The sequence below is a fragment of the Micropterus dolomieu genome, linkage group LG21 (assembly GCF_021292245.1).
Source record: "Micropterus dolomieu isolate WLL.071019.BEF.003 ecotype Adirondacks linkage group LG21, ASM2129224v1, whole genome shotgun sequence".
In the NCBI taxonomy this organism is placed as follows: Eukaryota; Metazoa; Chordata; class Actinopteri; order Centrarchiformes; family Centrarchidae; genus Micropterus; species Micropterus dolomieu.
The window spans coordinates 23,615,583-23,643,573 of record NC_060170.1 but is presented as its reverse complement, the minus strand read 5'-3'; the positions used below and the strand labels follow the sequence as shown (position 1 = coordinate 23,643,573).

The window sequence follows — 27,991 nt, the reverse complement described above, 5'->3', positions numbered from 1 at the left end:
AGCTCACAAATAGTAAATACTGAGTCATGTTAACACTAAAAATATTTAGTAGCAGGTGGCTCCAAATATAACTGAGCCAAACACCCACTCTTTGGTGCTGTTGAGAACACTTCTCCTTAGTAAAAATGTAGGTTTTCTCGTCCAACATGGAAAAAGAAAGTGCCTTGTTCTCAGTTAATAAATAACTGTATTTCTTAGTCGTATACTGTTGGGATGTTTTGGGTTTTCACAGTTTATTTTAATGATGTGTTGTTGAAAGTTGCCTCACGTTACATACAGAGGCATTTTCTCTTTCCCCCATCATTCCTCCTCCTCTACAACTAAACATTTGCTGGAACCCTCTGCAATCCCCTCTTAAGTCTATTGAAGCAGTGAAGTTCACAGCAGCACTGAGCTGCAGAATTCACTTTTAATTAAAGGAGAGAGATATTCTGTGCTTAGTGAAGGTGGGAGAAGAAAAAGAGGAAAAAGCTCTTTTCCTTCCTAAAAAAAACTGAACTGCAGATATTCTGTAAAGCCCTGAATGAGGAGCTTTGTTAAGGTTGGATAGCAGAAGACATCATTTGATCTCCCATTGACAGCGCCTCCCCGCTGCAGAATAATTACTTCTTTTATGAAGCCATTAGAGAGGACTGATTCAAGTGATTGTTTCTCAAATGTCCATCTATGTGGCCAACTGGGATCTGGGAGTGGCTGCCACGGGGGGTGGGGGGTTGCGATACATCAATAGTGCCAGACTGTCTTTCCTTGTTTGCATCAAAGATTTTCTTACAGCACTTCTCTCCCCATTCACTCCCTCATTCCTTCAGATTCACAGGCTCCACACTACTTGACCAAACAAGTCTACAAGTAGAAAAATTAGCTCTAATCCAGATTTTGTGCAAGTTGTTGTCTTTTTTGCTCATGCCTAATTTAACTCTGCTGCTTTGTGTCCACAATCACAGTGGAGCTATTATTCCTCCATTCCCATTTTCTATTTCATTGTGTCTGTTGCTTATCACAGTATACTGCTAGAAACGTACATGATCATCAGTCACTCAATTACAATGGTGCAGCTTAACGCTACTGTGCACCAGTCAAAGAAGAGGATTACATTATTTTTAGACCCTTTAATTTACCTCTTCTCTTTCAGAGTAAGAGGTCACCACTGAGCTTAATGGACCATTGAGTATTATCAGGATTACAATGAGCTTTTTCCCTGCCATCATGGGCTTAATTTTTAAGCTGCATAGGGTGTGCTTAAAACTCTTCCAGTGATTGGTCTATTCAACTTCTCCAATTCCAAATGCTCTGGCATTTCTTAATTACCACCAGGCTTTGGTAGGCTGTAACCAACAGGGTTAAACACAGCAATCATATCATGATAGCAATCTCTTCAGAAAGTGTCCATTTCAAAATTTGCACAAAAACAGGAAATGAAAACCCAGTTAACCACACAACACAAATCTCATGATTTCTGTCAGTCAGGATCTGAAATCTAACTCTTTTGAGAAAAGGCTAGTTTACAATCACCGCTGATGGCCTTCTGGCCAAAAGCTCAACCTACTTCTTAAGCTGCATGCTGTTTTCCCATGGGAAGTTTAGGTTTAGAGCAAGACATTTTAGAGTTGAAAAATAGTCATAAAACTCAGCTTGTCAGTGCTCAGTGTGTGTGTGTGTGTGTGTGTGTATTAGCACAGATATGTCCGTATTACTTAAATCCTGACTTTGCTGTTTTGCTGTTTTGCTGTTTTGCTGTTTTGCGATCTTCCATGAACAACGTGTTGAACGCTGGTGGTGTGTGTCGGCCTATTCTAAAATCAATATATGAAGGACCACCTGGGTGCTCCCTTACTACGGCGAGAGATGACCGCATGTTCGGTAGGCACATAGGAACTGATAGATTTAAACAAACAGGGAAAACAAAACAAGAAAACACAGGGAGAGAAGGAGAGGTACAGTGGGACCATGACAAACATCTACTGTTAAACCATATGGGTTTTTTTGAAAAATATGTCTTTGTTGTTTTTTATTTATTTTTTTACAGTCAGTTGTAGGGCTATTTTTCCTTTCTTTTCTGTCCAGATCAGAACTGGCAGGATTTTACTTAATTAGTTAAAATAGAGTTTCACAGCACAACTGCCACTTTGTTTGCTAATGTGCATACAAACTTCTGTTTAATTGTATTATGTACATTTAAATTATACAAAGGTTTGGTCAATAGTTTGGTGGTCATGCTTGAGGAAATCTAAATATCTATCTAAAATCTAGAATCTAAAATAAATCTAAAGTTAGAAGTAAGAAATCTTCATTAACATCTTGTATCATTAACCTTTCAGCTGGCCATTAATGAGAGGTCAATGAACGGGGGAGTGGGGACACTGGATTTCTTATTTGCCACCAATCTCCAGCTTGTCTACAATCATTACAGCAAAAATTAGTTTACTCTTATCACATTTTTGTTCCACATTTTCAAGACTTCCTGGAGGATTGTAGACAGAGGTTCTAGTAACAGATAACATACTGATAAATAACAGACAGTAAACGATAACGTGCATAATGGTCGTGTTGTTGGTTTCATGCTGCTTTTCTAGCTTCATATAATCTGTCACTGTGCAGTGATTCTTGTTGACATCTTTGCTGATGAGCTTCCTTTTGAGTGACCACCAGTAATTAAGTGTATTGGGCATTAAGCCAATCACTAATGCGGGCACACACTGAGATCAAAGACAGGTTTAATTAAAATGGCTGAAACAAAAATGCAAAGCCAAAACTGGAGCGCGTAACTTTTTTGCCAAACACTAAGCAAAGAAAGCTGCCTTGGCAGTGTGGTCCTGTTGTTATTGGAATCAGTCATGTTCACACTCCAGTTTTCAGGGGTCATGCGCTTCTAAGAGTTGCCATCTGCGCTGAGCGAGCCGCTTGAATATGTTCTGTAGAGCAGCAAAAGTTTGGCAACTAACTGAACCAACTGCTGACGAGCTTTGTCAGTTTTACATGTGAACTGCATTCTTTTGACTGCAAATGTATTAAAAAAACACTGTTTACATTCATATGGTGTCACAATGCATGTTACTGTTTTATGCATACGTAATAAAGACATGTTATGCATTCAGCTCTCATTCAGAGATGCCTTGCTGCTTTCTGGTGGTCTTGAGTTTTCTCCTGGAACAGTAATGAGGCATCAGACAACTTTGCATGTAGGACGGCTTGGAACAAGCTCTGTAAACATGAACGCAAGCATTGCCAGCGTTATCACCGGGGGAGGAATGTGATCTTTAGTTTGATTTGACAAACACGGCTAATGCGCACTGGCAGACCAAACACACTAGGAGAGCGGAAAGACAGGCCTCAGGGTGATGGGAGGGTCAGGGCTGCTGCTGCTAACGCTGTTAACCCTTCTGCTGCTGAAGAACCAAAGACATCCTACATGTTACAGCACAATACTTTTCCAGGATGGGACTGTGTTTTCACATAATACAATCAGGGAATTACAAAAAAGAACAATGAGAGAAGACTCAAATGGTTTCCTTTCCCACTAATGCTGGTGCCTATGGACCAGATGACCACTTCTTCCTGCCACTGTAAATACTGGCCGTTTCTATCACAACAGTGTGTTTCTACCCTCTAGAAGCCCACTGTTAATGACTGTCAGTGTTGGTTTTACTGTGGACTAAACATAACCTCACTGACATTTCACCATACAGTCGGTTTCCTGTATTTTTCGAACTTCTACCACTGTGAAAGCACAGCAAGCAAAACCATTTGAAACTATGCAAGGATATCACAACTAATTAAATTCAGCTGGTGGTGATTTGCACTAGAGGTTTTGAGGTTATAGCAGTTATAAAGCCTCACCCACGTTTGAGTGAAAATAATGCTTTTTGGCAATCGAGAGACAGGGGAATGGAAATTGATTACATCTGCGGAACCAAGAAACAAAACTGAATATTTCATCTGTTTCTATCATGACAAAATATCCAAATTCCGACATCTCCAACCTCCTCAGAGTTCAAATCTTGTTTTTTTGAGCATATAAAAATCTAAACCTGTATCTGAGGTATTATGCGTTTGCACAACAATTCCTTTTGATTACCTCATATCACATTATCAGTCTATTTGTTTGGCAGTTTCTTTCCATCAAACTGTTTCACTCTGGTTTTACTGCTGCTATCATCTCTGTCGTAGCACAGTTGTGTTCAAAGTGCTTCTTTCAGTAAGGTGACTCTTTGTTTGTTGAACCCACCAGCTGTCCAAGCTGGCTGACAGTTATATGTCTGAACTTGAGAGATGTCACAAAGTTGATCACTGCTCGGTCTTGCTGAACCCTGCCCCTGGTCAATGATTCCCACGACAGATATGAAGAATATTTATGGATTGACTTGTGAAGCCATTTGGTGAGCTGGCAGTCGGCCTGCTCACCAAAGATTAACTTTGACGTTTTCCTCTCCTAAATCCGCTCTGATTAAATATTTTCTGGCTCATTTAATATGAATGTGAATTAATGCTCAGTCAGCGAGTTCATGTCCGTTCCACTTGAGTAATTGCCATGATTTGCTAAAAAGACCTCTGCTCCACCTCTTATCTCGACTGTTCTGTTTCCTCTTCCTCTGTCTGTTTACAAGTGTCTCGCACAAGTGAATTAAGTTCACCTGTAGTTACTTTTAACAGCACATACTTGCAGTATGGGAAGCTGTAATATGAGCACATGACTCCAGTAATTGTAGCCATTTTTGCGGCATAAAGCTTGGGATGGCAATGTTGGTCTGTCTGACTTTTCTTCTAGCACCACCACGAGCTTCACATTTGCAGTTTTTAGTGAAAAGTCATCATCTGCCATGAAACTCAGGATGAAAACAGGATGAACTGTAATAACTTTGGTAATTTCTTAACGTTTCATCCAGTGTCATCAGCAAGCTAAAATTATCATTCCTTCAATACTGGTTTATGAACAAATACCATTGAAGCTAATGACATTCTCAGCTGTACTTTGTGTCCTAATTAAACTTAATTGAAATATTATCAAAATCTTCTTATTGCCAAATGCAATATCCAAATGGCAAGAGCTTCAGGGTGTGTCACAATTTACCATTATAAATGAAGCATTGTGGTGCTACAGAGATGCCCTGACCTGCACATTGTATTCTCCAGACATAAGGGAACTGGCTTTGATAGAGACCACAGCAAAAAACAAACAAACAAATATATATATATATATATATATATATATATATATATATATATATATATATATATATATATATATAGTTTTGTATCTATATAAACTGTACATATATATATATCAGTGGCCTCTATTGCAGCCCCCAGTGCTCTGATTACAACTGGCACCGCTGTTGCTCTTACTTTCCACATCTTTTCTAGCTCCTCTTTCAGCCCTTGGTATTTCTCAAGCTTCTCGTGTTCCTTCTTCTTGATGTTGCTGTCGCTTGGGATTGCCACATCTATCACTGCAGCCTTCTTCTTCTGTTTGTCGATCAACACGATGTCTGGTTGGTTAGCTATTACCAGTTTGTCAGTCTGGATCTTGAAGTCCCACAGGATCTTAGCTCGGTCATCAACTACCTTAGGAGGTGTCTTCCATTTTGACCTTGGGACTTCCAGCCCATACTCATGGCAGATGTTCCTGTACACTATGCCAGCTACCTGGTTATGGCGTTCCATGTACGCACTTCCTGCCTGCATCTTACACCCTGCTGTTATGTGCTGTACTGTCTCAGGGGCATCCTTGCACAGTCTGCACCTGGGGTCCTGCCTGGTGTGGTAGACCCCAGCCTCTATTGATCTTGTACTGAGTGCCTGTTCTTGTGCCGCCATGATTAGTGCTTCTGTTCTGTCCTTTAGTCCAACCTTTTCCAGCCACTGGTGGGATTTCTTGATATCAGCCACTTCTTCTATTTGTCTGTGGTACATGCCGAACAGCGGCTTGTCCCTCCATGAAGGTTCTTCGTCTTCCTTGTCCTCACCCTCAGGTTTCTGCTGCCTGAGGTATTCACTAAGCCCTTCATCTTTGGGGGCCACCTTCCTGATGTACTCCTGGATCTTTGTTGTTTCATCTTGGACAGTGGTCTTGACACTCACTAGCCCTCTGCCTTATTCCACTTCGGAACTGGTATCTGTAGCCAGTCTTTGTGATGATCTGGCTGAGGGGGTTCAGGCCTATGGAGGCCTATGGAGAACAGCAACGGGGATAGTGCATCACCTTGGTATATGCCGCACTTGTGCAATTGGCTTTGAGTTGGCTTCCAGACTTGTTTTCCACAGCCCCATTGAGTTCTTGATGAAAGCTATTAGTGTCCTGTTGATCTTGCATATTTCCAAGCATTCCAGTATCCATGTATGTGGCATTGAGTCGTAGGCTTTCATGTAGTCAGTCCAGGCGGTGCACAGATTGGTCTGCCTGGTCTTGTAGTCTCGACTACTCTATCAACCAGTAGCTGGTGCTTGGCTCCCCTGCTTTTACTGCCTATTCCCTTCTGGGCTCTGTCCAAGTATTGAGCCATTTTCAGGACTGTCCGTCCTTGGGTTAGCCATTCTGGGTGGGTCCCATCCATCAGCAGTTGGTTCATTTGTGCTGCCAGGCGTTCATGGAGGGCAGTTAGTTTCTTCAGCCAGTAGGTGTGGATCATGTCAGGTCCTGGTGCTGTCTAGCGCTTCATATCTGCCACTCTTTCTTGGATGCCTGCCGTTGTAATGGGTACTGGATCTTGTTCTGGGAGATTGCTGTGATCTGTTCTTAGATCCACTAGCCACTGAGCATTGGTGTTGTGGGATGCCTGTTTCAGGCATGGGTGGATCTGATCTTGTGTTATTACCATGCCACTGAGACTACACTTTGGATGGTTCGGTGGAGAACATCCGGTTTATGCTCCTGGCTTCTGCTTCTCCCTTGTATCTCTTTAGGCGGGTAGCCAGAGCAGTAAGTCTGGCTGTTGTATTTCCTTGCACCTTTCTGTAGCTCTGAGAGGTGACTAACCTCTCTTCGTGTTGCCTTGATCTTGGCATCTAGCCTTCTCCTCCATGAGGGGTAATGCTCCCCTCACTGGTCTTGGTTATGGCTTTAGTAGGGATAGTATGTATGCATTCACATCTTCTAGACTTTCAGAGGGTACTTTGTCACTTATGTCAAGTGATTTGGGACTCAATCTCTGAGTGAGGGGATGATGATAATGACATCTCCCCGCTGACCTGTCGTCCTGTCTCCCCCGTATATTTTTTGTACCTCATCAATCTCTAGTTGTTATAGGAGTTGCCGTTTGCGGATGTTAGAACACTAAGCTAGGAGTTGTTTCTTCAGTGCTTGCTTGTATAGTAGCATTGCATCAGATCCATATTTTCTGCTCTAGTCTGAGCCGGTATGGCTCTCAATGGCTGTATTTGCGGTTTCACTCATGCCTGAGGTAGGCAAGTAGCATTAAGGACCTTGCCTAAGGGTCCACCTGGATACCCCGCCCTGACCGGGAATTGAACCCATCACCCACTTTGATCTCAGTGAATCAGATCACCTTAACCACTGAGCTATATATATATCATCAATATTTTTTCAGGGAAAATGAAATGCAAACATTCTCTATCTATCTGGTCAGCGTCACGGACCTGTTCACTGAACAAAAGCACCTTGCTGTTTTTTAGCTATAGGCACCATAACATGGCCTCTGCACACACAGCCCTAAAACAATGCTGTCTTGTGCATCTTTGCTTACAGGGCTTCAATCCCACCAAGAGAAAACTACAGATTTTGAGGATACTGTTTCCCTCTGCAGTGAGTTAGGTGAAAGAGGCATGTTGAAATATGCAGTTTTATTTTTTTTTACTGTATTTAGACGTTGAAACCCTGTAGGGAACCTAACCTAGATATGATTAAATTTCTCAGAGGCAAACAAAGTATTCAGTTCGAAACAAAGGCAGCTTGTGTGAGAGTTACTGCATGCCGTTCGTCCTGAAATATAAATCATTTCTCAATCGACAAGGAGCAAAGCACTGCCACAGGACTGAAATATCGTCATGGTTACAGATAGAGTGTAGGAGTCACTTTTCCATGTTGTTTATACAGCTGTTGAGCTGTAAAAACGAGTATGAGAAATGATTATAGAGTGTAACTGCATGCATGTGAATCCCTTTGGAACAGAGGTCGTTCATGGGAATGAAGATAACTAAAAGTCATCAATCTGATACAGATGTTTAAAGGAATGGTTTGGGAAAAAGGCTTATTTGCTTTCTTGCAGAGAGTTAGATGAGAAGGTCGATACCACTCTTGTGTCTGTCCGCTAAATATGAAGTTAGTGCCAGCAGCTGATTAGCTAAGCTTAGCTTAAAATGGACAAGAAATAGTCAGGTATATAACACCCTGTGAAATCACAACCCTTAAAGGTATTTATTAACTCAGGACACAGCTGTTTCCCCCTGTTTCCAGTCTTTGTGCTAAGCTAGCTAACCAGCTGCTGGCTCTATCTTTATATTTAGTGTACTGACATCAGCAAGAGAGCGAATAAACACATTTTCACCTAATGTTGAACAATTCTTTCAAAATACTGCAGATGTTCTGAAATGTAGTGGGTAATTTATACGCTTGTATCATATTACAGCAAGTAGCCATAAAAGATTTATTTCTAGGACAATATTTCTCTCCTTGTTTTGAAACTGTAAAGCTTGAACTAATGAGACTCTCTAATCTTTTATGTCCTATGTGTGAACTTCATTAATATTATTAACTTTGACTCATCAGCTGCAACGCCATTCGTTTAAACCTTAGAACATTTAAAGTTTTTCATATTGGAACTTAATTCGACTTTGGAAAGAGAGACTTGATCTTAAAATCAACAAAATACTGAATAATTAAAATGCAGACAAAGACGTCTGTAATGAAACCTGTCCTTTCAGGTGTATAGAAGTTAATGAACAGGACAAAGGGGCAAAGTATGGAGAGGATGAGGATTGTCTTTGTGCCCAGATGCACATGAGCAGAAAGTGATCCATCCTCCTTGAGGGTCCCAGACTACTGGAGGGAAGAGGGGCGGAAATTCAATGTGGGGGTCTGTAGTGCCATTGAGGTTTCAGGTGACAAGTATTCTGCTGATTTGTCCCAGGGCAGACAGAGAGCCACGAGGGCGAGTGTCCCCTTGAATGTTCTGGAAAATTCCCTGACCCTGTGGAGTGTTGCGTTACACCTTCCAATTGTAGCCTCCCGGGCTCGTCCCAGAACAGAGACTCCTTTGAGAGGAGAATTTGGGAAGTCAGGATTCAACCATCCCAGAAAAATGCAGTAATCAGTGTAAAATCATAAACAAGATAAAGACATTACAGTATAAGCTAGTGGATGAGCAGACTTAACTTTGCAGTTTTTTAAAAACCTCTTTAAATAATCAAGTGAGGCTCTTTTCCTGTCACACATTCACACAAATTAGCATCACTTCAGATCATCTTGAATAATGTTTTTAATTCCCTCCAGTTCTCACACAGATTAGTTCCCAAAGACATCGGTGACAACGCTGCAGGGTAGAGCTTTGTTTCTGTTTTTTCCCTTTCGGCTTACACTTATTTATTAAAGATAATGTCGAACTCTGAGCTTGTTGCTGTGAACCTTTTCTAGCTGTTTGGTGCACAAAGTAACAACAGGGATTCACTTCCCAGATACTTCATTGCTTTTAATCCTATTTTTATTGTCTTTGTTTATCTCTGTTCCAAATTGTAATCTCGTTAATGTGAGTTTGACAGAATACAAAAGAATTGGGACATTTTAACCTGTGACTCCACGTAACAGCAGCATAATTTCTGTGTCTCTGGCGACACATCTTGTGTTAAAGCTGAGTATGAAGGTTATTATGTATTTCTTTGCTGGTGATGCACTGACTTCATCTTTTCGTAACCTGCTCATGTTATTCCTCCCTTTCCACCTGTGATAAAGCTTAGTCAGATGTATACTTATTCTTCCATTTTTGTGTGAACTTTTTGCAGATGGTGAGTAACGCCCTCTCTCTCACGGATCGGCTCAGTGAATAGCCGGACGCACAAAGGAGAAAGGATCTCAGCTCAGCCGCTAAATAAAACCCTCTACCTTCTGCACAGCGTGGGAGAAAGTGCCACTGCTGTGCTGGTGTGGCATCTCCGTAGGCTGATAATTGGAGTGAAAGCTGTGTTGAGCGATCATCTTTCACTCTGAGCCACTCACCTTTCAGGCCGGGGCCGAGCAGCCAGCTCTGAGGGCTAGACTGTCAGCAGAGAGATTCTTATGTGGACAGGACAGGCAGAGCTGCACAGTCATACATGTGTAAAGCATCTTCCTCATGAGACTGAAGAAGCATACATGCGGGAAAAGTCATGCTATTGTTTGGATGACCTTCATACCGGATTAAGACACTTTAACTGACATTTTCTTCATTTCAGTTGGGGCCCAGTGGGGCTGTGTGGTGGGAGCAGGGAGAGCTGGTGTTGATTCTTCTGCTTTATGAGTTTTCATCACTGGGAGAGCGTGTCTGTGTCTGAGGGGCAGGGCGAGCCAGCATGGCCAAGCCTTTGCTGAAGATACAGCGCTATTTCCGTAGGAAACCTGTCCGATTTTTTTCCCTCATCCTCCTCTACCTGACCGCCGGGAGCCTCGTCTTCCTGCACTCTGGCTTCGTCGGGGACAGCGGCCCCAGAGCCAGAGGGGGCAGGGACCCTGTGGTAGCTTCAGAGATGGGCAGCAGGACGTTGTCAGACACTCGGGGGCTTGGCATCATAAGTAGAGTGTTTAAGGAGACGCGCAGGTCTGGACGGAGGTATGGCCCTCCATGGATGAAGAATACCAGGCAGGTGGGCCAGGAGACGGTGCAGAGGGGGGGAGACTACACCAGCAACTGGAACCGTGCACTGAAAGGACGCAATGCCAAAGACATGGACGATGGAAGAGGTGGGTTAAACCAAGCTTTACTATACTGTCTCAGTACTGTTGTTTTCAGTTTGGCAGTTGTCCAAATTCAGCACCTGACCCCTGTCAGATCTTCTCCTACAGCCCACAATTCAAAATGAGTTGTCCATGGTGGTTGAAATTTGCCCTTTGCTTCTCCCACATAAAAAAATCCATTAAAAGAAAAACAATAATTCTATGCAGTGTGCATCAGCAAAAGCAAAAGTAGAAGTAGATTAATTAGTAGAATTTACTGGGACAGTAAATTAATTTTAAATAAGGTAATGATCACAATATGTGCCAACAATTGCAAACATAATTGCAATGTTGCAACATTAATGACTATTCACTGTGCAGGACTGGATCCTTGTGTACAATATTTTTAGAATAATTATTATAGCAACCCCCATTGTTTTTGTCACGGTTGCTAATTAGAATATTCAACACATTGTAAGACTGTTTCATTACAGGGTGATTTATAATGCACATCCACTGGCAAACACACAGGCAGCATTTGTCCCTCCAACACTCCATGTTAATATGAAATCAATCCAAATTAGTCTCTGATTGCAAACTGCACCATCTTAATGACTGAGAATTTGTCGTTGTCATTGGTCCTGTAGGAAGTCTCTTGAGAGTGGAGAGAGATGATGATTGTGATTAAGTCCTCTGTCACTCACTCTCAGAGTCAATCCTTCAAAGGTCTCACCCACAGTGTTTCAGCTGCAGCTTAGCTCTGCACACGTTCAGCCACGCTGGAGCTGCAGCACAATCACATCTTAACAATTCCGTGATCATAGGATTTACACTTTTATCTATCTTTTTTATAAACAATCATGTGTACCAAACTACATGATCCTGTCAGAATAGGTTTACATATAAACTCCTGACTTGCATGCGACATCCTATCAAATCGCACGTTTTGAAAACACCAGCCTAAGTATGGGAAGTGTCTGTCCACACAGCCAACATATCTGACCTTGGGAGGCACGAATATCCTGCTGACTTATTCCTATCCTAATGAAACATGATCAAAAAGCCGATTAGAGGATATCATTTACTCACTTGGCTCACTTCCCTCTTCCTCCTCTAGTATAAATTATTAAAAACAACACCTTAAACTAGAGACTGAATATCCATAGATATGGGTTTCTGGTTTCCCTCCAGAGTGCAGTACAGACAGGTGGAGAATCTTAACTGCCCATAAATATGAAAAATAAGTGTGAGTGACTGCTGCTCTGTCTGTGTTAGCGCTATGACAAAATGTGTCCTTTTTTTTAACTCACTATGCTCCGGGACAGACTCCAGCCTTTCTGAGCCTGAAGAGAAAACAAATAAGTGATTCTATTACGAAAACTCTGAGTCACAGTATACTACAGCAGCCTGCTGCGCATTAGAGTGTCTGATATTAAACAACAATGTTTATCTAATACAGCAGTGAGCTATTTTATTTTCCTATTCAAGGCTAGCAAAACAAACATGTTTACAGTGTAAATTCAAGCTGATCAAATGAAGCTCTTTCAGTCTGGCTTAGTCTTCCTCTTCCTCCCATCCTTCCATTCTCTAAAAAACGCCAACCTCACAGGCTTGCAGCTGAAAGTGATAATATAGTAATTAGTAGCTTCAAAGCATTTGTTTGCTCTTATACATCCCGCCACACTCATTACTCTGCAGTCTTAACCATCTTTAGAAATCAGTTATGTTTGGGTTAAGAGACCCCCCCCCCCCCCCTTTCCTTTACTCTCCTCTCACTGCAAATAAACTCATTCTCACTGGCTCTGAATTTAATTTAGAGAGAATATTGCAGCAGAAAGATGCAGACCGCAGCACATAAACACATTTGCACTCTGTGGTGCAGTAGCACAGATGTATACTGTACTGAAGGGAAAACAGGAGTAGACTGGGGAAGGATTATAGCTGAAACACTGTTGACATTAGTTAAAGTAATCCACCTGGTACAGGGGGTTATTGTGCAATGTTTGTATATTGAATGTATAACACTAGCTAATAATAATATGGAGACATTGGTTGCATCTGTTGTTTCATCCTTTACCCTCATGCAATACTAAGTTATTCAAAATGAGGTTCCAGATTCATTTAAATCAATGTTTCCCTTCATCGTAGAGCAGATTATTTTTCAGCTCAACAATAGTCAGGAGGAAGATTACAGCTGAGTCCTGCAGCACATCGCATGCTGCTCATATGCAGGTCTTTAGACCATAACAATTAAATTAATGCAGGAGACTAGGACTCTATGCTTTCCCCATTTAGCTATTAACAGAGGCTCAGATGGGTAATGGCACAACACAGATGGTGAGAGGTTTGCTTGTTAAAGGTACAGTAGAACCAATGCAGCAGGAGCAGTGGTTTAATGTGAGTAAAGAAGGTGTTGGAAGGACTACTGTATCCCTCTGCAGAGGTTCACTGAAGCCCAACCCCCACACACTTACTGAAAAATGCGGAGAGAGATGACTGCCACTACAGTTACAGGCCACTAGAAGGGGATGTGTGCCTTTATAAATAAATAAAGATTCTGGCCCAGTTTTGGACTCCTCATGTGCTTTGTTACTACTCTGTCAAGGCATATGAAGAAGAGACTGTTGCGGGTATTATTCACTTCATGGTCAAACAGCTGTTTCACAGTTATTTATATGTATGTATGTGTGTGTGTATATATATATATATATAATTTCAACTGGGTTGTACAGTAGCAGTAAATTCTTATGCTAGAAATATCAGTTACTGTATGGATTTTATTTTATATTTAATATTATATATAACTTTTTTCTTCTTTTTCAGCAAAGTATATCGGCTGCTACATTGATGACATAAAGAAAAGAGCGCTGAGAGGAGTTTCCTTTTTTGACTACAAAAAAATGACTGTATTTCGTTGCCAGGACAACTGCGCGGAAAGGTATGACAGCAGCAAACAACAACAAAATCACTAAAACAATAGATATCCCTTTTCCTCTCTTTTTTATTTCTACTGACAGGCTGAGAAATGAAGTAGAACTTATATGGAAATTAAAAACGCTGATGTTGAATTACAGGTACTTCCTCATTTGTGGTGGTTTATTGAGCCAGAATGATCCCAGGTTTTTGGTCAATACAGGCTTGTCACAGACATTAATATCGACATATATTTTGACGTGCAAAATATTTAAAAAACTATTAAAGGCTTAAGAACAAAAAAGCTCTTGTAGTTGAGCAAAAAATCTCCCCTCAAAGGCCATTTTTAGCTGTTCAGAAGCTTTCAATAATTATCACGTTTACCCAGTTTCCCAAGTCATTCAATTTTGTTTATGACCTTGGAAACAGTGTTTAACAAAGTTTGACTAAAGTGCCCTGAAAACAATATGAAATTTGAGCATCTATGCTCATATAACAACTGAGCAGAATCTGCCAATAAAGATCATGTGATATGGTTGAAAGCTCCAGGACAGCTATTGAATGGACGTTAAGGAAAGATTGTATGTTTGTATATGTCAGTCATCAGTTTTCTCATAGTTGAAAACAGTGCACTGAAGAATAACATTACTGTCCAACAAAAACATACTATATGACCAAAAATATGTGGACAGCCCTGCCATTTGTGTACTTATGGACTGGGCTGTTTTTCTTGGTTTGTGCGTGTCCACTTTGTAACAATGAAGGGAAATCTTACTTCTACAGCATACAATAATATTTTAGACAACATGTGTCTCCAACTCTGTGTGAACAGTTTAGGGAAGGCCCTTTTCCTGTTTCGACACGACAATGCTCCCGTGTTACAATTTATTTTTTTTTTATATTATGCTTTAGAGTCACATTCGTACACAAATGTTTTCTTAAACTAGAATAAATCAGTTGACACACAGAAATCTTAGAGCCTGACCCCTGGAGTTCTGGGGCCGTGTGGTAGGTCTTGCACACTGATACAAAAAGCAGAAGAGGCTCTTGAGATGCAAAAATAACCTTTTGCATGTGGAATAAATTGATTCTTTTTGCATCTCAAGAGCCTCTGACTTTTTTTTTGTCAGTGTGTGGGCAATTTGTTCATAAAATGGGACTGTAGATTTTGGCCAAATGCCTTTGATTCTATCTTTTGAAAAGCCTGGATTCACAAGCACAAATCCTTTTGCAATTCTTTGGCCTTGTAGTAATTGCCTGCTTTGCTCGGTTGATAATCCAGCCTTGCATCCAACACCTTAGGGCTGAATTGGAGAGCCAACTCCAAGCCAGCCAACATTAGCACTCAACCTCAGTTATGCATTCATGGCTGAATGGGAGCAAAAACCTGCAGCCAGGTTCCAAAAATATTGTGTCTTGCTGTGCCAGAGGACCAGAGGTTGTTATGTCAGTGCATTGCTTTGCATGTTCAGCAGTGACATATGGATGTAAATCTCAGGTGTCGGCTTAGGTCATATAGAGCACCCTCATACAAATTTTTTTATTAAATTGGAGGGAGACCTGATGCAAATTTAATTCATTCAATTTAATGTATGTATATGTACATGAAAACATCAGCTGGTACTTTATAATCAAAATTTTTGTTTTGAATTGTATCTGTATTTGTCAATTCCTGGTGATTGCATCAGGTTAAATCATGGGGAAAAAGTTACATATGCTCCAGTTTTCAAAGCATTTATCCCTTTGCTCGTCTCCTCCGTGTGTCTCCTGTTTCCCCACATCCTGTCCGACTGCTCCCTCACCATCTTTCTCTCACCTATTTTTTCTCCCTGAGGAATAACAGGGAGGGCTCTATCGAATGCATTGAATTACACCCATCACTGATTCACATGGCAGAGAATAGGAGCCAAAAGCGAGAGAGAGTGAGAGAGAGAGATCTTTGTTTTGAGCTCCTTTCTCCTCTTGCTTCCCGCTCCTTGTAGCTCGCCTGCCTCCTCTCCTAGAGCAGCGACTTAATAAAAGCAAGACCAACAAATGAGGGGCAACAGCACATAGGGGTTTTGGTTTGATTGACAGCCCAGCGGATTTTTCCTGTGTGAGGGGTGTGTTAGACGTCTAATTGCATCAGAAAGGCCTCTTGGGAGTCAGATCCTCCACGAAGCAACAAAAAGGAGAGAAGAGATTGTGTGTGATGGATTCAGTTTTCAAGTATATTTATAATTGGCTTTGCCTCACAGGGAGTGTGATTTCTCTGATCTTCACCAGAAAGAGAGATGTTGTTCCAGTTGTAATGTTTGGATGTGTTCTCATCGGTACTTCAACATCCTCCGTGCATCATTTGCTTGTTTCTGCCTATCCAGTTGCCCTGAATGTCAATCTGTGCTGGCCTGTGAAGGATTAAGGCACATAATGAATGCTCAGAACAATCACTTGAGCCTCTCTGTCTTCCTTTACTAACGATGCTAATCCCTTTTCCTTTCGCTTGCCTCCAGAGGTTACATGTACGCGGGTCTGGAGTTCGGAGCAGAGTGCTACTGTGGCCACAAAATCCAGGCACCCAATGCCTCAGAGAGCGAATGCAATATGGAGTGCAAAGGAGAGAAGAGCAACCAATGTGGAGGAGCTAACCGACTGTCCATCTATAGGCTGGAGCTGAGCCAGGACTCTGCACGCCGCTGTGAGTCTGACGCTCTGCAGCAACAGAAAAACTCCCCAAATGCTGCTCCCCATGGGGCTATCAAATACACACAAAAGAGCACGTTTGAAATTTTAATCATTTCTTTAAACAACTTTAATAAAAAACTGGTCCCGAAATGTATTTAATTTGTATTTGATATGTTAGAAATTGATTGATTTCCATGTGCTGAGAAAGACATGAGCAGACCTGAGTATACTGACAGTATCCACTGAGGGACAAAGATGCTATTTTGATCCAGAAATGATAACAGCCCTGGCTGTTTTGATGGCAAATATTTGTTTTATTTAGGGTTATGCCACAGTTGGGAGCAGGCTGCTCTGTTGTGTTTACCTCTTTCCCCGGAGAGCTGTGCTACCTACGTAGCCCAGCCAGCCGTGGTGTGCATCTTAAACACTCGCTGCCTGCTGCTGGAAAACTGAACTGAAGTCAAGGAAGGTCTGATTATCAAATATCTGTATGTTGAGGCAGTTTATTAAAAATGGTTGCAAGATAGTGTAGTTTTCTTTTGTGAGATTTTAAAAAGTCCCGGCCACAAGGTGAGGTAACTTTCACACTTTTCTTTCTTCGCTTTGCGCTTCCTTTTTCCTCAGCTGCTTACGCCTTCTTAGAAAGAATCTGCTGATGAAAGGACAGAGTCAGTATACACGTCTATGGCAAATATTTAGACTGAATCTAAATCTTACTTTCCTGGTCCAGATCAGTGCTGTTTGTTTGTTATTATTTTCGTTTCTGCTTCTTTTGACATCATCAGACTGCTGAATAAGCTCTTCTTGTTTGTGTTTTCTGACCCCGGTCATCATGTGAGCCCTGCTCAGAACATTAGAGAGGAAATGCAGGAAATGTGTTGAGTTGGCTGTTTTGTGTTTTGTTTTGTTTTTTGTCACGAAGAGACACATAGTGTTTTAAGTAAAAGTGCACTGCTATAATATTATCCACTGCATGGATATTAATTTGCATTTCTTTCCTTTTCTTTGTTGTTATACAGACCATCTGTAGCTCTGTGTTAGCATCAATGATCCATTATGTGCTTCTTAAGACCTTGTTTGTGCTATGTGTTTGGATGCTGCATATGTTTGAACAGAGCATTTCCGTTTGATCTAAGTGGCAGAAAGAGGACTACAGGGAAATAAAGAGATCATGAATATGGCATTAAAAATGCAACTGTAGGTCAGAGATAAAGGTCAAAAATTAATAAAACATTAGGGGGTGTCACCTTGTCTTGAAGCCTCACTGCACTGATAGTTATGCTTTCAGTAAACAAAAGCAGACAGTAGCTCAACTGTAAATAGGAGGAAATACGGCAGATGCACAGCTCCTATTTTATTCAGTGACATTTGACATCTGCACCATGGAATTTGTCACAGTAAAAAGCTTTTAGTGTTTGGTTTCCATCCCCTGTTAATGCTTAACAGTCTGTGGACCGCTTCATATGTACGTCAGCACAGCTGACATCTTGACAGCCTGAGCTCAGTAACCATACAGCTGGAGTATATTGTGGTTCTTTTTTCCTATTGGTGAAAAACATTTTGGTTCTGTCTGTTTCAGATGGCAGTGCCATTTTCAAAGGGTGTTTCCGCAGGCCAGACAACGTCACTCTGGCACTTCCTTTCAGCTCGGTCATCCAAAACATGTCTGTGGACAAGTGTGTGGACATGTGCACAGAGAGGGTGAGGGCATGTGTGTATTCATGCACTGTATATTTGTGCATGTTAGTGTGTTCAGTGTGTAATGACTGCTGTATTTCAGGAGAAATCACTGGCCGTCCTGGCTGGGGACCGATGTTATTGCGGCTTCCCGACTCCTCTCTTCTCTCTTCATGAGCTGGAGAACGAGGACATGTGTCTCTACCGCTGCCAAGGGGAAGAGTTTGAGAGCTGCGGAAACGACGAGTACTTTGTGGTGTACCAGACACAGGTCCAAGGTAAAGTTTGGTGGCTCAGACCTGGCTGCACAGTCACAGCAGTATAATAAGGGCACATTCGGATGAGAGGCATGTCAGGAAAGTCAAATTTAAGCAACAGCCTGCATGCACATTGACAGCACAGTCATACACTGGTGAATCACGTGTGACAAAGTCCAAATGCTGAGTTCTTGTAAACTAGAATGCATAATGCATGACTCTACAACACGTTTCTTTTTTCATACCTCTGTGTATAGTAGAGCCAGTATACATATGTATATATGATAATATAATATATAACAAATTGATGTTTTATAACCTAAATATTTTGTAAATTCAAGTTAAAAATATTTTTGTTTTGTTTTTTAATCAATATAATAGTTTAATTTCCAATAAAGTTCACTTTAAAAATGGCAAATGGTGGTCACCCCAGATACTGACTGGTTTCTGGACCCCCCCAGACTCCCCCAATACAGTGAAACTGCACATTTTCGAGTGGCCTTTTATTGTGGCTAGTGTAAGGCACACCTGCAATACCCATGCTGTCTGATCAGCATCTTGATATGCCATACCTGTGAGGTGGATGGATTCGGCAAAGGAGGAGTGCTCACTAACACAGATTTTGAAAGATTTGTGAACAATATTTGAGAGAAATATGCTTTTTGTGTACATAGAGAAAGGCTTAGATATGTGAGTTCAGCTCATGATGAATGAACAAAAGTGTTGCGTTTATAATTGTTTTCAGTGTAGTTCAGTTGTAAAGTATCCTGTCACAACACTTTAATAACCCATCAACAATATTTGATTTTGTAAAAAAAAATGATAGAAACAGATACTGACTGATATATTATTAACAGTTTGTTATTATTACCAAATATCATTATCAAACCCAAAAGTCTTGTATCAGTCTGCTCTAGCATATGCATTGTTATGGAAAGTGTTTCCCTTAGCAAAAACAGAGACAAAAAAACTTCAGTAACAGGGAATTATTGGGCAATATGTGGTGAAAGGAATCAAGATGACCCACACACAACAAAAAAACCCCACCATAATTTGTCTGTATCATAGGTCTGTATCCCTGTATGGAAACCTTTTTTGACCTTTTCTCTTTCTCTCTTGAAGTTAAATGTCTTTGCCACAAACTTCCAACAATTTATTTTCTTTAGCCCATGTTATTACAGAATGTTAATAAGTGACTAACTTTCAGTATCTATTTGAAGCTTAAGGAAAGTTATAGGTCATTGTCCTAAACCCCACATTTAGAAACACGGTCGCATATCATGCCCCTGGGTATCACTGTGGATTCTTTCAGTATTGTTATATATACAACAGATCAATAATACAGCCTATTGGTCTTTGTGTTATATCAGATAACCGCTGCATGGACCGGCACTTCCTCCCTACTCGTGCCAAGCAGCTGGTGGCCCTCGCCAGTTTCCCCGGAGCCGGCAACACCTGGGCTCGCCACCTCATAGAGCTTGCCACCGGCTTCTACACAGGCAGCTATTACTTTGATGGCTCCCTTTATAATAAAGGTAAGCTTCAACATTTTATCTGACGTGATTCACAAACATACTCGTTCATGAATACAACTCTGTGGATTAAATACGTTCACTGTGGAACGTTGTCGTTTCATAGGATTTAAAGGGGAGCGCGACCACTGGCGAAGTGGGAGGACCATCTGCATTAAGACACATGAGAGCGGCAGGAAGGAGATCGAAGCATTTGACGCCAGCATCCTCATGATCAGAAACCCCTACAAAGCCCTTATGGCAGAATTTAACAGAAAATATGGCGGCCATATTGGATTTGCCTCCCAAGCCCACTGGAGAGGGAAAGGTGAGTTGCTGTAACTACAATATGGTACAGTATTTAAAACAATGGATTTTGCATACTAATGTAACAAAAACAAAAACATTCTGTAAAAGACTAAACAACTGATGACTTGCTTCATTTTTAAATTGATATTGGCTGACTTTGAGTAAAGCTGTCAAATGAATCGTGTTTCAGTTTCTCAGCAGTTTTGATCTCAGTCATCACCCACCAGCCACCATCATTTACATTTAAATTTCACAGAAGGACTCCTGAACATAACAGACACAAGACAGCTTAATAAAATATAATGGGAAACTAAATTTGTCATCAATGCCTTCACTGAGAGTGGTAATATTTAAAGAACTGGCTGTATGGTGACATAGGATATTAAGGAAGTGGAGGAAATGAGCAATAAACCAAGGGTGGTTTTGACCTTCTTAACCAGTGTGGCTGAGCGCAAAGGTTTTGATTTGAAGACGTTCCGCAACCATTTCCAACATCAGTGTTGTGCAAGGTCACACTTCACAAGAGCTTGATCAGTTCACACAGATAAAATAAACTAGTTCGCGTTCATTTCTTCCATTATTTTTCTTTACAGAAGGCTTTGAGTTGACCCAGGGGTGGAGGGTGATGTTACTCTTTGTTGATGATTTCTTGTGATTATCATTCAGATAAGCCCCTTGGGTATTCTGTCAGAAAGGCTTTATAGCACATAGTTAACAGGCCAGGGGTTGAGTTTCACTAGCACACCAGTGCACACTGTAATCAATAAGTCTTGCACACTGAGTTAACACATTTACACATGTGATTATTTCCACTGCAAAGAATTAACAACTAAGTCACACCTTCAGCCCACCCTGAATGGCTGACTGACTGAGATTTGAGTTAGTATTGATTGATGGGGGGAAGCAAACAGATGGCAACAAAACAAACAAGCAAAAACAAAGACAAGAAACTAGTCTGCCCCAAGGGCAAACCCAAATCTTTTTGCCCCGCTACCGCCATGGCAGACTAAGCACCAATAAAACAACAAGCAAACAACGAAAATAGTCATCTAATGGACCTCTGATGCTCTGGTTTGTCGATCTACTTTCCTACTTTCCTACCAGCCTGGTCAGTTTTGCTTTCGTCTTCCCAGCATGGAAAAACATGGCGCATAAGCTTAGTTCACGATCATTAGTTGCAAATGGATACTTTCAGTTTACCGTTCACCAAAAACATGAGCATGTTCAGTGAATACGTTCTTTTAGCACATTCATGCGCAACACTGTCCAACATGATATCAGGCACAATTGTCTGTTTTAAGAAATGAGAAATGAAACAGTTAGCCAACAAACCACGACCGCAGTCACTGTAGTTACTCAGATGATTTGTGTCACCAAGTGAAACCAGCTTGTTCCCCAGACTCTCGTGCTACATTTAATTAGGGAAATGTATGTGTGTGTGTGGACTGTGTGTATAGAAAATGTGCACATTCTTCACAGAAATTCTTCCCAAATCTGATGATCAGACACTTTAGGTTGACCTTTTGGGAGATATGTTTGTTTGTTTTCTGTGGGAGAGTTAGGTAAGAAGATTGATACTGAATCATATCTGTCTCTTCAATACGAAGCTACAGCCAGCAGCTAGTTAGCTTATCTTAGCAGAAAGATTGACATCAGGGAGAAACAACTATCTTTGAGCAGTTGCAGGCATGCAGAGGAGACTCCAGGAAGTCACTCCTCATAAAACAGTGAATTGTTGTGTTTACTCTGTTTTTTGTACATGTTAAACAAACGAGATATAACATTTTAGGCTGATAGGTGGACTTGGCCAGCTGTTTCCCCTTGTTTTCAGTCTTTGTGCTAAGCTAAGCTAATGGGCTGCTGGCTGTAGTGGACAGATGCGAGAGTGGGATAAATTCTTCTCGTCTAACTCTCTGCCAGAAAGCGAATAAGCTTATTTCCCAAATTGTCACACTGTTCATTTCAGAAAGCTGTTGGCATGTGGGAACAGAACATTTGAAAACCTTGTGCATAAATTCTTTATGTTACAGTGCATGTATATGTATCTAAGTAACTTCCTCTAGGACATAAAAACAAATCATCATGTCCTTTTTTGACCTTTTTTAGACATGTTGTCTAAAGTGTGCATTGTGCAACCATTTAATAATGCGTCAGAACAGTTTATTCACGTTAAATTCCACTTGATGATTAAAGGTTTTTAAAGTTGTGCATCATTCTTCATGGGCGTATTTGTAGAAGTGAAACCAGTAACTCTTTGTCTATAAAACGTTATGCCCTTTGCCATAGAAATCATTATATTTCATGTATATTCAGCTTTTCTAAGTGCATTCACCCACCAAAATGTGTCCTGGTAACCATGGAAACTGGTTTTGTCTTGTCGGCATATCTTCTCTCTGACTGTCTGTGAGTTTTAATCGATTTTCCAGAGGCTGGAGACTTGCCGACCCAGCAGTTGTCTCTCTTTGTGAAAACATCAGCACATTCGGCCTGCCATTTCCAATGAATGTTTATTCCTTGTGTTGGTGGGGAAATGATGCAGTGACATCAGTTAAGAGAAAGCTTTTTGACAGCTGCCACTTTGAATACGCAGAAAGGATAGCGTGACATTGTGTGTGTGTGGGGGGGGCAAGTGTCAATTTGATGCACTCACCTCTGCAGCGGGAGGGATACTCTGGGGTTCAGATGATGTTACAGACACTGATGCCTAATAGTGTGGCCCCATAAAGTCAACTCAGGGGCAATTGTAACTTATTTTGGAGGGCATGTCATTTTACAAAGCACAGTCTGTTATTGTTCAGTGTTATCTGGTGGATTTAAGCTTATTTAGTTAAAGGCTCTTACATAAACCCATTTATTCGGGTTTCTGAACTCAAACCACTCCTAATAACAACATACGTATCTAAATTAAATTAAATATTCAGTCAAACATTAGCAGAACAGAATGTTCATGGTGGAGAGCTGTAATTATTTTAAGCTCTGGTTTCCTTTGAAAGCCTGATAGGAAGGAAAACAGACCCAGTGTGGTCACAGATGCAGTTCCTCAGTGTTTCTATATAGCTGGTTGTATTTTTAGATGTAGCTAGTACATCATGTAGCTAGTATAAAATATTCTGTCCACTGTGGTACTAAAGTTGCCTCTCATTGGTTTCTGAGACAGCACTCCAAACTCAGCAGGCTTTAAACTTTAACGACAACCTCTCCTAACAGTGAAGATACGTGCTAATGCAGCACGGCTCCTGCCAGCCGTTGCTTTTATGGGCCAGTCTATTATCAATGAGTAAAAGTTGCCAAGCAAAGGATTTTCCTAGAGTGGCCCCGCAGTTTGACTAACAACCAAGAGTGTGCACTTTGCAGTCCAAACATTTTAGAAATGACTTAACGTACCCTACCATGAATTGCAGCAGACCTCTCGAGCTAAATGGCTATCATGACTCTCACTTCTTATTCATTCTGCCCCCACATTGACTTTTAAATTAGTTATTTGTCATTTCTGCAAAGTATGCTCCTACTTAAGAATAAAAGCTATTTCACACATTTCTTACAACTAAATAATACTCACCTTTGCTGCTTTTTTGTATACGCTACCTTTCAGCCAATTATTGCTAGCTAAAATTAAATATTTTACACAAATAAGAAAAGAGAGTTTTAAGAATGAACAATATGGTAGATGTCAGAGGGGCTACTCCTGCTCTGAGCATGTGATTAACTGTGACCACTTGAGAGCTACTCTTTAACATTACTCTTACATGTCACTTTAATTAGAAGTAAGTTGCTTTATAAATGTGCCTTATCGTTAAATTTAAGTGAATACCCTTTTAAGTATAATTCTTAAAAGTTTGATAAATACAGGTCCTGATTTTTTCAGTAAGATGAGCTGAGTGGTTGTTCTCAATTTACACAATATCATGACTTTATTTATTATATTGGTTATTTTCTGTCCTCTCATTTGTCCTGCAGAGTGGCCCGAGTTTGTGAGGAACTATGCCCCTTGGTGGGCGTCCCACACTTTGGACTGGCTGAATTATGGGAAGAACGTCCAGGTGGTCCACTTTGAGGATCTGAAGAGGGACCTGTTCTCCAAGCTGAAGGGGATGGTCCAGTTTCTGGATTTGAAGGTTTCTGAAGAACGCCTGCTCTGTGTCGAAGGCCAGAAGGATGGAAACTTCAAGCGATCAGGGCTACGAAAGCTGGAATATGACCCCTATACTCCTGAAATGCGAGCGAACATCAATGAACTGATCAGAACAGTAGACGCTGCCTTGAAGAAAAGGAAGATGTCTGGAGTTCCAGAGGACTATATGCCTAGATGATGAATGTGATCCCCTTGTTTCTTTTTATTTTCTTTCTTTACCCTCCTATTTTCAGTTTGTTTTCCATCTTAGTTCATTTTCCCCAGCTTCATGCATTAATAGAAGAGGCAGTTTTAACTGATTAGGTTTGTTTTTCTCTTTGGCTGAATGAAAAGGACTTCTTTTCCTGCTCTATGCACATGTGCTGTAGGCATGTGCACATGCCTTAACGTGAAGAAGGTCATAGCTGTGACTATAGAGAGGCTCGCCTGACAGTGCTGGGTGATTTGTTGCCAGTGAAAAAAACATTTAACACAAAATATATTATAATACTGCAGTATGAGCTTATTTTGTGCAAAAGAGAAACAACGATTATGAGAAATCAAAACATTAAACTGTACGAATCTTCTGCTGCTATCAGAGTTACAGAACAATAATATTTTATAAATTAACTTCTCTGAAAACTTTAAAATGTTCAGCCCTTTGTCAGAGGGGAAATGCAATATGCAGGCTATAATGATGATACTGTGTGTTTCCAAGTTTTTGTAAGTTATTCATCTTACTTTATGTAAAAGGAGTCATGTTTTCACTGATAAAGAGGTAAAGAACGCTGAGCTCCTCATATTCAAGAAGATTAACAATCCCTCTTGAAGGCACTGACTCAAGGAGAGAAGAGGATTTATCTCGACAGCATTTATTTATCTCTGGTGTGCAGTGCACATGTTGACTAAATTGTTTGTGAATATGTTTTTATTAACACCGGACTCGATGCAGAAATCCAAAAAGCACTTCTCTGTGCAACACTTGCCCCAAAGATCACTGAGGAATTAGGCATTACACTTGTGTTATAGATTGGAGTTTACCTTAGCAGTAGTGATCGTTATAGATTTATTTTAATAACAGTTAATCATACTGAATGTGAAAACTGATTTTTTAAAATTGCTTTGTTGTAAAAAGAGCTATGAGACAGTTAAAGCTGTTGATAATTTCACTCTTCGTAATAAAAAGAAAATCCACAAATGTGTGAAAAATTCTGCTCAGATTTATAAGCAACACGTCTTATTACGGTACTCAATGTGCTATGCCATATGCTTAGTAATAAACAAATATATAAAAAAATGATTACATGAATATATAAATAAATAAAACACTGATGACTGAGAGCCAGAAAACATGAACTGACATCCATTTTCAGTATGATATAAATATATTTTTATAATGTATGCTGACACATCAACAACAATATTTGTATTGCAACAAGCAAATGGGAGAAATTGTTTCTATTTTTAACACATGCTTTAAACTTTATTGGCCCTTGCTTTCATTGACAAGCTGGCACTTTCTGAACATGTGTCACATTTGAATGTATTTTCTATGGAATGAATGTCGTGATAAGGCCCAAATAAATGAGTACATACAATTATGTTCTATGGTCAACTGGTTTTTACAACAACAACTCCAAGCAGCCAGAGAATTGAGGGCATAATTTCCACTGGGGAAGGTGTTGGTAATACTATTAACGGATGTTGCTATTGAGGAATACATGAGAAGAGGTGTAGTTGCACATGTGAATGAAACGTCTCGGGTTACGTATCTAACCCTTGTTCCCCGAGAAGGGGAACGAGACACTGCGTCGGTGACGACACTATGGGAACACCTCTGGGCGTGGCAGGGCTGAACTATGAATGAAACTACTCCAATCCTATTGGTGTTACTAGAACGGTAGTGTGTGACGGCGTAACCGGAGGGGGTATATAAGCACACCGGCACATAGGACACATTAGCCCTTTCTATGAAGCAAAGCACTCCAGGCGGGGTGAGGAGTGTCTCGTTCCCCTTCTCGGGGAACAAGGGTTACATACGTAACCCGAGACGTTCCCCTTCGAGGGAACTCGAACTGCGTCGGTGACAACACTATGGGAACGAGATACCCACTTCGGCCACGCCGAAACCCCGCCTGCCCCCAGCGTGCAGAACCTGACGGCACAACTAGGAGGAGAGCGCACGGGTGCCGGGTGCAGAAGGCAGGTCCAGACTGTAAAACCGGATAAAAGTGTGAGGGGTGGCCCAGCCAGCCACATCACACAAATCCTGGAGTGACGCCCCTGCGAGGAGGGCCCTAGAAGCCGCCATGCCTCGAGTAGAGTGCGTCCTTACGGCCATAGGTGAAGGCAAACTGCGCACCTGATAGGCCAGGCAAATAGTCTGAACAATCCAGTTGCTGATGGTGTGTTTAGAAGCGGGGAGCCCAGCCTTGGGGGACCCGAAACACACCAGCAACTGGTCTGCTTTCCTCCACCGGGAAGACCTCAGAATGTAAATACTCAGTGCTCTGACAGGGCAGAGCAGATGAAGTCTCCCGTCCTCCGCCGTCACATGAGGTGGGATGATGAAACACCTGCAGCACTGTGGACCCTGGCCGGAACCTTAGGGACATAACCTGGACAAGGGTGCAGGATGGCCCTGACCCTCCCCGGGGCAAACTCCAGGCATCGGGGAGACACCGAAATTGCCTGGAGATCCCCCACCCTCCTCAGAGAGGTGATAGCGAGGAGAAAGGTCATCTTAAGGGTCAGGTGCTTGGCCTCAGCCGACTCCAGGGGTTCGAAGGGGGCCTCAGCCAGCGCTTCGAGAACCACTGCCAGGTCCCAGGTGGGAGCCCTGGAACGAGTCACGGGTCTCATCCTCCAGGCTCCACGGAGGAAGCGCACGACCAGCGGAAGCCTCCCCAAGGGCCCATCACTCAGAGGGGCGTGGAATGCTGCAATGGCAGCCACATATACTTTGAGCGTGGACGGGGAGAGGCCAGCGGAGAAACGGTGCTGGAGGAACTCCAGTATCACAATTACCGAGCAGGTAACTGGGTCCACCGCCCGTTCTCTACACCAGGTGGTGAACACATTCCACTTTACATCCTTCTCGTGGATGGGGCTCTGGAGCTGAGCAGCGTTTCGACTGCTCCTGTCGTCAGGTCCGCCTCTAAGAACTGCGAAACCTCAGGGGCCAGACCCATAGCTGCCACAGAGCGGGGTGCGGGTGAAAGATCCGGCCCTCCGCCTGGGACAGCAGGTCTCTCCTCAGAGGGACCTGCCAGGGCGGGCCCTCGAGGAGCGATATTAAATCCGAGAACCACACTCACACAACCAAAATGGGGCTACTACTAGTAGACTGACGCCGTCCTGGCGGACCCGCTCCAGAGCCCCCGGGAGCAGAGCAACTGGGGGAAACGCATACAGGCGCAGCCTTGGCCACGTCTGTACCATGGCATGTGGTCTGCTCCTTGATTCTGGGTCCCAGGGATGTACATCGCTCTGAGAGACAGCAGTCTCTGCTGGGACCACAGGAGGATCCGATGTGCCAGTTTGCATAATGGGCGCGAGCGCAGACCCCCCTGGTGATTCAAATAGGCCACTACTGCCGTATTGTCGGTTCTGACAAGGATGTGGCGACCGCGGAGGGCGGGCAGAAAACTCCTCAGAGCTCTGAAAACCACCAACATTTCCAGGCAATTTA

General features: G+C 41.9%; 1 protein-coding gene across 2 annotated transcripts in view; it reads left to right on the top strand.

The window, feature by feature from the left end:
- The window catches only part of wscd2 (WSC domain containing 2), a 42,013-nt gene extending 16,115 nt beyond the window's left edge, over window positions 1–25,898 (top strand). For both annotated transcript variants that reach the window (XM_046035954.1, XM_046035953.1), the window contains exons 2-9: window positions 9,952–10,885; window positions 13,682–13,796; window positions 16,264–16,448; window positions 18,015–18,136; window positions 18,216–18,390; window positions 19,740–19,904; window positions 20,008–20,208; window positions 24,147–25,898. In XM_046035954.1, the coding sequence (XP_045891910.1) occupies window positions 10,498–10,885; window positions 13,682–13,796; window positions 16,264–16,448; window positions 18,015–18,136; window positions 18,216–18,390; window positions 19,740–19,904; window positions 20,008–20,208; window positions 24,147–24,499 (1,704 nt within the window). In that variant the 5' untranslated portion in view covers window positions 9,952–10,497 and the 3' untranslated portion in view covers window positions 24,500–25,898. The remainder of the gene's footprint in view (window positions 1–9,951; window positions 10,886–13,681; window positions 13,797–16,263; window positions 16,449–18,014; window positions 18,137–18,215; window positions 18,391–19,739; window positions 19,905–20,007; window positions 20,209–24,146) is intronic.
- The last annotated feature ends 2,093 nt before the right edge of the window (window positions 25,899–27,991 follow it).